The sequence below is a fragment of the Armigeres subalbatus genome, chromosome 1 (assembly GCF_024139115.2).
Source record: "Armigeres subalbatus isolate Guangzhou_Male chromosome 1, GZ_Asu_2, whole genome shotgun sequence".
Taxonomy (NCBI): domain Eukaryota; kingdom Metazoa; phylum Arthropoda; class Insecta; order Diptera; family Culicidae; genus Armigeres; species Armigeres subalbatus.
Window position 1 is genome coordinate 301444398 of NC_085139.1, and position 13314 is coordinate 301457711.

The following is a 13314-nucleotide window of genomic DNA, read 5'->3' on the forward strand; positions in this document are numbered from 1 at the left end:
TTTCAATAACGTCACATCAATCTGCAGTTTATTGTTCCGTTCTGCCATCGTAAAGAACGTGTTCTTTCCATTGATCGTAAAAATTATATCCATAACTAAACTTTTCATTATAATCACCATCGTATAGATAATTGCGGGCAGGCTTTACCTCATTTATGTAACCGATGCCTCGCTGGTGCGGTTTCCACTTCATATTCGATCTCCAGGTGTGGTTTGCGCAGTTTCTTCGGTTTCTTCTTGGTGCCAGTGCTGCTGGAACTAGGCTCACTATCGTGCGCCGACGGTTTGGCTTTCTTCGGGAGACGGGGCGTGACCTTCGGCGTAATGTCCTGAAATGGCGAGAGGAAAACGGAAGAAATGAATTAGTTGGAAATCCTTAGGTAGGTGCTCTGACATGATTTGAACAAATCGGTATCATTCGAAAGTTTGGAACGAAAAGCCGTGATTGTCGATTTTTTATATCCCTGTTCAATGCCATTTTCCCTTGATTTGTATTCCTCCTACTTGACATTCTTAAGCCAAACGGTGAACGATTTCACAGTGAGGCAAATTTACACTCCGAATTACCATCCGAACCAACAAAAGTTTCATATTTCCTTTAATCGTTCTGCACGTGAAACTTCTAGCCGGCAGCCACGCTCATGCAACTCGTTTTGATCCGGATTGCATTACAACGCTCATTACGACCGGCAGTGCATAGTAAAAACGTGCAATCGCATGCAGGACTAAATAAAAAACAGAGCGAGATAAAATGTTAATTATAATGTGAGTGAATTTTATTTGCCTTTCAGCAGCGTCGAAGGACACAACAATCGGCTGCCTCAGAAAATGAATCTCGTGTGTTAATGGTTCTGGTGATACTCCATTTTTAATGTTTGTTACGGAAATTCGACGCCTCATAAAACTAAGCACATCTTAGTACTACAGGTAATTAAAAAAGACAAGATGCATTCGTTTCTGCTAAATAAGCTTAACGTTGTTTGCTTCAAATGTGGTTATTGCATGCACTGGAAGCCATTATCCCATAGAACCAGGGTTGCCACATTTAAATCTGTATTTTTGCCCCAGAAAATCTTTATATCTGTATATCAAGTCAAAAAATCTGTATTGCAAATCTGTATCCATCTGAACCAAATCAAAATCGTCTTTAATAAAGTTAGTTTTGAAAAAATCAAGCCCGAAAATACTATGCGGAACTACAAGTTAGACATGTCAATATTTAGTCATTGTTTCGCATATTTCTTTCCAAGGATTACAAGCAACAATGTTTGCTTTCTCAAGGTTTAATATTTGATCATTTACCAATAACATATGTCAAGAATCCATTATAGCCATATGCACAACAACTTTATTGGACTGATAAACTGTTTCAAAGCATTTCAGATATAATCAATGATAGTTAGACCAGATTCTTTAGTATTATTTTTAGAGCGTTTTCTGAGACCACATTTATTGAAAAATAATCTGAGCATTTTCTGGAACATATTCTGATCAAATTTCAAAATCATTGATCTGCTTAAATTACCAATAAAGAACAAAACCTACCAGTGACCACATGTTTTGTATCTTTAAATTCAAATTAAGTTAATCCCAAAATAGCTTTTAATAAGACCATTTTAGAGTAGCATAAAAGTAGTTTGTGCAACTAGTTGCAAAAGATGATTTTTCAGCACGAGTTGTACGGCTTGCCGAGTTGGATAAATACTACGAGTGCTGAAAAATCGAGTTTTGCAACGAGTTGCACACGCAATTTTTGCAATGACGAAAAATGGGTTTTAATATGATAAATCTATACCAAAATTGTACAATCGAATTTACTCCACATGACCATTCATGACAATAAATTATATTGCGGCAGAGAACAATAAGATTCCATCTTATCGTGCCAAATTGCACAGCTTGAAAAGCTATGAAGCGATGGATGAAATTCGCTTGGAAAATTTGTGATGTTATGTCCAACAAACCATTTCATTTATTACAAGACGCTTAGAGTACACTATTTAAACACTCACCCAAACTAATTCAGCTAAATGTAGTCATGTAACTACTGTCCCAATGTAGGTTTTTCATTATAGCACCCAAATGAGTGCTATAATGAATATTATGCAACCCATTTGAGTTGCATAATGGTCATTAAAGCACCCATTCTGTTGGTATGGAAAAGTAGGCCGTTTTATCACTCAAATGACAACTGTAAATCAGGTATTATGATCAGGAAATGCAAAAAAGTTATTTACAATAATTTTCGGTACTGAAATCCTCAAGAAATCTGTAAAATCTGTAAATTTTCAAAAAATCTGTATATCTGTATATACAGATTCTTGATCACAGCCTCATCTAAAAAATCTGTAAAATACAGAAAAATCTGTATATGTGGCAACCCTGCATAGAACATGTGTTATCCATGGATTGATCATGTAAATATATTCACATACTTATACCGGAATAAACAAGCCCCAGTTTTTGTTATTCTCTCGTAGAGAGCATTACAGCAAATGAACGTAATTTTATTTATACCGTCGTGCGGGGCTTCTTTTGACTCCGGGGGCTACTTTGGATTTTTGATTTTATAAAAAAAAAAGTATACTTTATACGTTTATAAACGAAAAACTCAAAGGTGCAGCCCAATCGGGTTGTACGCAAAGGTGACGTAGGACTACGTAGCTATACGAAATGGATGGTATTTGCCATAATAAGGCCGATACAAATATTTAAAATCTATTTTGTCTCCCCCCCCTCGGATTTTTTTTTGCCAAAAAATAATATTTTAAGGGGGCAACAAAATAAAATTCGGATAATTTTGAAGATTTTCAAAACATTCTTTAACGAATCCGAGGAGTTTTTTTATTTTTTTCATTTTAATATTTATTTTTTATTATCAACCAGCCTTGACCTTTTGGAGACCAGTAGGACAGAAAGTTGATTAAATATTTGTAACGGTCTAATTTGTGTCTCTTTATTAACATTGAGCAAACTGCTCGGAGGTCAACAGAATCAAGAAGGCGAATAGTTGCTCCCAGTTGGATGGGCTTTGAGTATCTAACCATGGAATTAACATGACTCATCGGCCGCATCGCCGCTGAAGCCACTCGACTGGCTTTCAGTGGAAGATATCACAATCCTAGAAGACACTATCCTCAAAAATGTCCGAACTAAAGGAGAAATAAGCAGAATCAGAAGTGGCACGAAACCAAACGTAAACGTACGTGGCAAACTGAGGAGAACTTCAAGAATTAATTACACATAGTTCTTTTTAGAATCTAAACTATTTATCCAAGAAGAGGTATTGGCGTCTTCATCGATTTCTGGCAAGATTATTGTGGGGTTTGAGTGAGTTACCATCAGCGTGTGATTATACATTAACACCTCAGCGTGTCGAACAGTGCGCAGCAAGCCATGACACGGCCTCTTCTGGTCAGACCTCCGTGGCGTGCACACGCACCCACGGAGAGCTGCTGTCATAACAATTCGCTCCGGCCATTTTGGGCCACACATTTTGGCGATCCTGTCAGGTTATTTGTTGGATCCTGATGCTGATTTCAAAAGGTGAGTTGAATTCAATTTGTTAATGTGCTAATGTGTTAAAATATTTGATGATTAAAAAACACAAGACAATGGGTTTGTATTGCTACAAAGCGCGTCTGGAAAATGGATTGTGGTTTGGAAAATCACAAAGCGCGTCTGGAAGACCGCTGTAAAATTGATAGTGGTTTGGAAAATCACAAAGCGCGTCTGAAAGACCGCTGGAAAATGGATAGTGGTTAAGAAAATCACAAAGCGCGTCTGGTAGACCGCTGGAAAATGGATTGTGGTTTGGAACAAAACAAGGCGTGTCTGGAAGACCGCTGGAAAATAAATAGTGGTTTGGAAAATCACAAAGCGCGTCTGGAAGACCGCTGAAAATGGATTGTGGTTTGGAACATCACAAAGCGTGTCTGGAAGACCGCTGGAAAATGGATTGTGGTTTAGAAAATCACAAAGCGCGTCTGGAAAATGGATTGTGATTAAGAAAATCACTAAGCGTGTCTAGAAGACCGCTGGAAAATGGATTGTGGTTTGAAAAATCACAGAGCGCCTCTGGAATACCGCTGGAAAATGGATTGTGGTTTGGAAAATTCAAAAGCACGCCTTGAAGAGCTAGAAAATGGTTTGTGGTTTGAAAAATCACAAAATGCGTCTGGAAGACCGCTGGAAAATAGATTGTGATATGGAAAATCACAAAGCGTATCTGGAAGAGCTGGAAAAAGGTTTGTGGTTTAGAAAATCACAAAGCGTGTCTGGAAGACCGCTGGAAATTGATTGTGGTTTGGAAAACCACAAAGCGCGTCTGGAAGATCGCTGGAAAATGTGGATTGTGGTTTGAAAAATCGCAAAGCGCGGGAGACCGCTGGAAAATGGTTTGTGGTTTGCAATACCACAAGGCGCGTCTGGGAGACTGCCGAGAAAATGGTTGACAATCTAGAAAATCCCAAGGTGGGTCATGGAAGCATTAATCTTGGTAAAAAAAATTAGTTTTTGTATAACTTGGCTACCAGTTAAGCTAGTTCAAACGATATCTGAGAGATATGGAGATCTATCGTATGCTACAAAGTTGTTTGGAAGGCTCAATATATTACCTTGAAGTTTATTTTGGAATTTACTGACTTAGTAGTCGTGGCGGAATTACCCGTTGGATGAAATATCCAACATTCACGAAGCTCAAAAACGTTGCCAGCATTCACAAAGTCATAAGTTTGAAGTTATTGACCCATTGTACTGGTTAACATAAGTCAAAAATTTAGGTATATACTTATGCTATCTCATTTAAGCATGATATCTCTGCAAAATTTTAGATAAATATCATATCCTAGGCCAGATGTTGTTCCCAAACTACTTGTACATGCGACCCACCGACCCACGGGGGCAGCAGGGACTATGTCCAAGGGCTTGACGATCCCTCCCCAGGCCATCTGCGAGTTGTGGCGCCTGCCTAGGATGTGGTGGGGTTTGACAATGGGCCCTGTTAAACCTCTATAAAAAGCTGCATGAATCCGCAAGTAGGCTCCGCCAAAGCGACCGTGTGCCGCTCAAAGCGCACAAGCCCAAGTACTGGTGTTAGGTGGGATGCTAAACAACCCTGACACGACGGCCTTCCGACGAGACAGGAGGTTTGCGCAGGCCCAATAAGCCGCCTTTAAAAACAACTATTACGAACGACATAGAAGATAATACGACTCGATACAATCGGCAACGACCTAGGCGACGAATAAAGGATCACGATTGGAACATGGAACTGCAAGTCGCTAGGCTTCGCAGGTTGCGATAGGATAATCTACGATGAATTACATCCCCGCAACTTCGATGTCGTAGCGCTGCAGGAAATCTGCTGGACAGGACAGAAAGTGTGGAAAAACGGGCATCGAGCGGCTACTTCTACCAAAGTTGTGGCACCACCAATGAGCTGGGAACCGGCTTCATAGTGCTGGATAAGATGCGCCAACGCGTTGTTGGGTGGCAACCAATTAACGCAAGGATGTGCAAGCTGAGGATAAAAGGCCGTTTCTTCAACTATAGCATCATCAACGTGCACTGCCCACACGAAGGGAGATCCGACGACGAGAAAGTAGCGTTCTACGCACAGCTGGAGCAGACATACGATGGATGCCCACTGCGGGACGTCAAAATCGTCATCGGTGACATGAACGCGCAGGTAGGAAGGGAGGAAATGTATAGACCGGTCATCGGACCGGATAGTCTGCATACCGTATCGAACGACAACGGCCAACGATGCATAAACTTTGCAGCCTCCCGCGGAATGGTAGTCCGAAGCACTTTCTTCCCCTGCAAGAATATCCACAAGGCCACATGGAAATCACCTAATCAAGTAACGGAAAACCAAATTGACCACGTTCTAATCGACGGTAAATTCTTCTCCGACATCACGAACGTACGCACTTACCGCAGTGAAGTATTGAATCCGACCACTACCTCGTTGCAGTATGTCTGCGCTCAAAACTCTCGACGGTGATCAACACCCGTCGGAGTCGTCCGCCGCGGCTAAAGATTGGGCGGCTACAAGACGGTAGACTAGCCCAAGACTACGCGCAGCAGCTGGAAGTGCCACTCCCAACGGAAGAGCAGCTAGGCGCAGCATCTCTTGAAGATGGTTGGAGAGATATTCGATCCGCCATTGGAAGCACCGCAACCGGATCAGAGAAACGACTGGTATGACGGCGAATGTGAGCAGTTAGTTGAGGAGAAGAATGCAGCATGGGCGAGATTGCTGCAACACCGCACGAGGGCGAACGAGGCATGATACAAACGGGCGCGAAACAGACAAAACTTGATTTTCCATACGTCAGGTATTGCAGAAATGCCGCGAATACAACGTGCCCACACATCATCTATTTATCGACTTCACAGCCGCATATGATACAATCGATCGGGACCAGCTATGGCAGCTAATGCACGAAAACGGATTTCCGGGTAAACTGATACGGTTGATCAAGGCGACGATGGATCGGGTGATGTGCATAGTTCGAGTTTCAGGGGCATTCTCGAGTCCCTTTGAAACGCGCAGAGGGTTACGGCAAAGTGATGGTCTTTCGTGTCTGCTATTCAACATCGCTTTGGAGGGAGTAATGCGAAGAGCAGCCCTAGCAGCACACATGTTCCACATATGTTACTGCAACTTTTATGTGACCGGATTCAGTCACATTTAAGTTGCTGCAACCATTTTGTCTGACCTGTGCTACTCGGGAGGGATTGACACGAGTGGTACGATTTTCATGAAGTCCGTCCAGTTATTTGGTTTCGCCGACGACATTGATATCATGGCACGTAACTTTGAGAGGATGGAGGAAGCCTACATCAGACTGAAAAGCGAAGCTAAACGGATTGGACTAGTCATCAACACGTCGAAGACGAAGTACATGATAGGAAGATGCTCAAGAGAGGTCAATGTGAGCCACCCACCACGAGTTTCTATCGGTGGTGACGAAATCGAGGTGATTGAAGAATTCGTGTACTTGGGCTCACTGGTGATCGCCGATAACGATATCAGCAGAGAAATTCGGAGGCGCATAGTGGCTGGAAATCGTACGTACTTTGGACTCCGTAAGACGCTCCGATCGAATATACACGCGAGAAAATTGGCTCCTTAAATGTATGTGAAATGACACATACTTTGTTAAATTTCCCATTCTCATCAATTTCATTTGATTCTAATGATAATCATTCTTGCGACACATACCTTGTATTTGACCAAGGCTTGAATTAAATGACTTATTGAATGTACTCCTAGCATTCACCGACCAACAGATATGCTCATCAAGTTCATGACGTGTTTAATAAAAAATGGCACCCGTGGGAAATTTGTAAATTCGTTGCGTTCTTGCTCGTTTCATTTCCAGTTTAGCTTCGAATTACTTGAGTTGGTGAGTATTTTTATTATAAAATCATAACAATATAATAGTAAAATATATCAACTTATAGGTGCTGCGTTCGAAGACGTCACTAGCTGATGGAGGAAAATCCCGAGTCAGATCCATCGTCCGAATCCCATGCTCCAGCGAAAACCAAATAGAAAAAACATTTTATATCGATTGCTGGATCCGGTGCACTACATGGTCGGGGTTCAGCCAAACCACAACAAGCCGGTTTTTTGGCTGATTTTGTTCACAAGAAGAAAATGGAAAGTATTTTATGTTGATTCATTTGTACATTTGTAGTACAATTAGGGCGTTGAACGATGTACGATGCGATTTGTGATTAATTTTATCTGTTCGAAAAAAAATAATTGAAATTTTGCATTGGCACTAGGTGTGATTTGGCAGAGCCCCGACCACATATGTATCTCAGATCCCACAGGCAAATGCCGTAGTACGGCAAAGTCACGACAGCATATCAGACAACTTTTATCGACGGTTCAGTTTATATTAAAATATTGTAGATCCAGTTGAAAACCGAACTGAGCTCTCGCGACAATCGCATTTTCTCCCATTTCCAAGTGTCGCAACTGCATCGCGGGTGTTGCGCAGGATGATGCACGGCTATGCCATAGATGCGCACTACCAGAAATGGGAGAAAATGCGATTGTCGCGAGAGCTCAGTTCGGTTTTCAACTGGATCTACAATATTTTAAAGCTTTCTCTCGCACTCAACATCAAAAGCGGTGTAACTTATTGTCGGCATAGCACCAACTTAGAATTCGGAAGTTGGGACTTCCGAACCGAACTTTCTTCCGAAGTTTTATCTGTCAAACTAAATGATGCGTTGTTTAGCGCATCTTTAGGTGAATTCAGCGCACTACTTCCGAAGTTGGGTAATTTGCCTGAATCTGGAGAAAAATCCAACTTCGGTATAAAAAGCATACTAACTTTGTTCCGGATAGACAATATAAATGAGAACAGCCCACCGCTTGTTGAGTTTTTGGAAAGTTGAGTAAAATTCGTTAGTCGAAATTTTCGGAAGAAATTCGGAGAAAAATCCAACTTCGGTATAAAAAGCATACTAACTTTGTTCCGGATAGACAATATAAATGAGAACAGCCCACCGCTTCCAATGTTGAGTTTTTGGAAAGTTGAGTAAAATGGAAGGAAATCCAGCTCCGTTAGTCGAAATTTTCGGAAATAAATATCTTGCGATAGAAGATTAAAATATACATTTGTATCAATTGCTTGCCATACTTTAAAGTATTTTCATTTATTCCTAAAATAGGACTCGAAAATATACAAAATATATTAAAAAAAAGCAGTATTTCAAACCATTAGCAGCATGAATGTATTTCATTAATGGAGACTATCAAAAGTATGTGCCAATTTTATGGATCCCATATTATGCTAATATGAATTAGATGGAACTAAATATTGGAGAAAATCCATGAACTTTACACATACTTTTTATTGGGCAAACCCCATTGCAAAAATCCATGTGGGTCGGCACATGAATCTGATGGGCTTTTTTTCTTGAGTGAGTTCGCCGTCGTACCAAACTGACTATCTACAAAACGCTTATAAGACCGGTAGTTCTCTACGGACACGAGACCTGAAAGATGCTCGTGGAGGACCACCGCGCACTGGGAGTGTTTGAAAGGAAAGTGTTGCGTACCATCTATGGTGGGGTGCAGATGGCGGACGGTACGTGGAGGAGGCGAATGAACCACGAGTTGCATCAGCTGTTGGGAGAACCATCCATCGTTCACACTGCGAAAAACGGAAGACTGCGATGGGCCGGGCACGTAGCCAGAATGTCGGACAGTAATCCGGTGAAAATGGTTCTCGACAACGATCCGACGGGAACAAGAAGGCGAGGTGCACAGCGGGCAAGGTGGATCGATCAGGTGGAGGACGATTTGCGGACCCTCCGCAGACTGCGTGGTTGGCGAAGTGCAGCCATGGACCGAGCTGAATGGAGAAGACTTTTATGTGCAGCACAGGCCACTCCGGCCTTAGTCTGATAATAAATAAATAAACATGCGACCCACCTAGCAGAATCGCATATTGCTTGCGACCCTCCCACATTGGCTTTTGGAATTTGGATACAAATGAGTTCGTGTTAGATTATACAAACCATTATGAATTGCTTCATATTCCACCATTATATTACTTTGAATGGATTGGAAATGATTTGGAATTCGAACGGATTTAGATAGGATTTGAATTTTGGTTGGATTTGGACTTGATTGGAATGGATTTGAATTGAGGTTCAATTTTCAAATGAAATTATCGGTTTCTCAAAAGCAAAATGTTCGCGAAAATACTTAAAAAAATCATTGCGTTCTATGCTAGAAGATTTTTTTTGCCTTTTAAATGAGAGAAGAAGGGAAATGTGGGGTTTGAGTAAGTTACCATCAGCGTGTGATTATACATTACCACCTGAGCGTGTCGATCAGTGCGCAGCAAGCCATGACTCGGCTAGAGATGTCGTAAAATCACGATTAATCGATTAGTAACTAATCGATTACTCTCGATTCTTGTCGATTATTGAATCGATTAATCGTTGTATATTAATCGATTCAAAATTAATCGATTATCACAACGATTCATCGATTCATCGAAGTAATTAATTACGACATCCTTATGATGTCGTAAAATCCTGATTAATCGATTAGTAACTAATCGATTACTCTCGATTCCTTTTCGATTATTGAATCGATTAATCGTTGGGTAATAATCGATTCAAAATTAATCGATTATCACAACGATGAATCGATTAATCGAAGTAATCGATTAATTTGCGACATCTCTAGACTCGGCCTCTTCTGGTCAGACTTCCGCAGCGTGCACACGCACCCACGGAGAGCTGCTGTCATAACAATTCGCTCCGGCCATTTTGGGGCCACACAATTATTTGGTTTTGTTTCTGTTAGTCATTGGAATTGGAATCAATTTTTTTTTTTAAGCTACCATTTTATACAAAAGAAGGTCAATCCGAGATAAATTTTCTTCAAAGTGCAAAACTTAATCGTTTTGCGACGGCAGAAATAGAATCACAACCACAAGACGGTAGCAGAATCACAACCACAAGCGCTCGATGGAAGGGATGATGCTATAAATTTGTTTGAATGGATGGAATCACTCACAGCAACCAAGCTACCACGCTAAACGCCGATGCCACCAAAACAGACCATTTTTGCAAGAAGAAGAACCAATTTTCTTTTCCCAATAACTAACTGTATCCAAATGCATTTCGGAAGCTTTCGTTGAAATTGTCCGACAGCCACTCGATGATTTTTCGCTAAGACTCCACTATTTGAAATTTTTTTTCAGCATTACCAATGGTGCTACCCACGCCATCGTGTTGCTGTGTCTGCTCCGCTGCATAAAATTTTGTTCAACCGCTCATTGCGGAATCCGGCGCGCGAGCCATTTTGATCGAGATTCCGCAGACAACGGGCCGTTCGGGGAATGTTATTTGCCACTGCCTTGCAAGCAGGAGAAAAGGCAACAACAAAAATAAACAAAAGATTTGAAAAATTAGGTTTTACGTAAAACAAATCAAAACAAGGCACGTTACATTTTTTAAGCGAAGAGTCCTAGTTGGAAAACGCATTATAAGTGATTTTTTTTTGTTTTGCAGTTTTTTTCCCAAATGAATACAAGAAAGCAGCTTTCTTGTATTCAATAAATTAAACTCGTAAATTTGAATAGATGGAATCTCTAACAGAAGTTAGGCTTTTACGCCAACCGCCGATGCCACCGAAGCAGTCCATTTTCGCAATTAAACCTTTCTGTTCAGAAACGCTCATCCTGAGAAGACCAATTTTATTTCCCCAATGAGCCTTTCCAACAACTGACACCACAATTTGTAATAAATTTTCAGCATCCTCATTGGCGACGCGGGATCGCAAGTGCTATTTTTGTAGTCAACCTTTTCTTCATTTAAAATGCTGGTTCATTGAGGTTGAATGATCTGCAGCAACACACCGAGGACCACCACCAATGCGATGGATTTCCGTTGAAAATGTTACCAGCGCCTCCGTGATGCTGTGTCCGCTCCGCTGCTACCGCTTTGATGCGTCCGCTCTGGGTGAAATCTTGTTCAAACTGAGAATTAGATCCAAACCCGCAAGTGATTGATTTTTGATGTCTGTGCTAGTGATGCATGTACGTGATTGGTTGGTTTACCTATTTTTAAACTTTGTATCAATTATCGACCATAAATAGTTGAAAAACAGTACTTTCATATAAATACAAAGAAGCGTTGACTTATCCTTGATCGAATGGTCCAAACAAATTTAAAATCCATCGAGAACGGCTGAGATATTTAAGTTTAAAGTCTATCATATTTTCGTAACGGTCCCTGATTTTCGCAATCGTAAAGTGTACCCCAATATAGAAAAGATAGACGTAGTCCTACGTCAAAAACCCCAACACTGCCATGTGTCCCACTTTTTGTATACAGCATCTGGAATTTTTATTTGCATGGTTACCAAAACGAACCCTGCCACACTTCCTACCCCATATATCCAAAATCCCAGTGATTTCTCGTGGAACTGCAGATGACTCGTCGGCTTCTATTAAAGCGTAACATGTCAACATTCTCCTACCCATTCCTTAATTGACCTGCATTAGGAAACGGCCAGCGCTGGTATTGCCTATTTTTAGGTCATCAGTTCTTACACATTGAAGATGATGTTAGTCCCAAACTTCATCTGTTGGTTCTCTTTGCAATTACACCTGACCTGGCAATAACAGAGTAGCAACCGTGGGCGGTCAATCATGCTCATGTAGCATCTGGAATTTTTGTATGGATTGCCACACTTTGGGCAACCCCCGTCCCCTCTAAGCGTTACGTAATTTATTGATGCTCCCTTATTTTTGTCAACATGCGTGCTCATTGCTAAAAAATCACAAGAATGAGTAACAATTCAAGCAATATTTTTTGGATGAACATATAAACTATGAGATGAAGTCCACAACCAGTAACCATAAATTTTTAACAAAATTATCACAATAGATGGAGCTAAATTATCCAAATGTATGCAATAAAATGTTCTTGTACTGAAGTCTTCCGCTAACTTCCTGCTTCAGTCGTGAAAAAGCAGACTTGCAGGCATATTAACTGTCGCTAGTTGAACCACTCAACGAAACGACAAAACTTTGTAAAGCTAACAGACTCATGCATAATTCATTCAACCCTACATCATCTTCCTCCATTCTCTCCTAAAATAAAATATGCAATATTTGAAGGTTCCTACAAAGGTCATTATCAAAATATTCACATCGATATCAACGAAAACCGGCAGCAGTGACCAGAGTTTACGTAAATTGCTAGTTCCACCTTGACTCTTGATCGTGCGCCCCAAACCGCACTATTGCAAAACATGATGTAAGCTAATGCGGCGGGATCTCCCATCCAACACGCGCGCCTCGCCTCCGCAGCGCTGGATGAAAATGACTCAACCCCATCAGCTGGAACCGGTTCTAATTGCAGTCATTCGAATCAACCCCCGTCGTCGCCGACTTCCATCGACACCCTACCGCTGATACTCCAGGCAATGTGCAATTTTTCATGTCACACTGCCCAGACGCCATGCGGGCGGATTACAGCGCGATTCACGTTCAAGGTCAGTGGAGTGCAGCACGCTGCTGGTACTCTCACTCATTGCGAGGCGATTTCCATGCATTTTTTTTTTTCGAACCAAACAGAAAGATCAACTTCCGTATTGTTGCGATTCAGCCCCCAACTGACATACTGCCCGTGCTACCATCATCGAACCGAAGAGGGTAACGATCTAATCGACGCGGCTGTAACCTCGGTCCAGTGCGATGCGCGCCGAGCATTCGAGCGCAACGCGAAAACATCTTGAACTTGGCAGTGAATTAGCGGCGG

General features: G+C 41.4%; 1 protein-coding gene across 2 annotated transcripts in view; it reads right to left on the reverse strand.

The window, feature by feature from the left end:
- Positions 1-13314, reverse strand: part of LOC134216562 (protein MAK16 homolog) — a 41932-nt gene continuing 28618 nt past the window's right edge. For both annotated transcript variants that reach the window (XM_062695432.1, XM_062695423.1), the window contains exon 3: positions 1-329. In XM_062695432.1, the coding sequence (XP_062551416.1) occupies positions 150-329 (180 nt within the window). In that variant the 3' untranslated portion in view covers positions 1-149. The remainder of the gene's footprint in view (positions 330-13314) is intronic.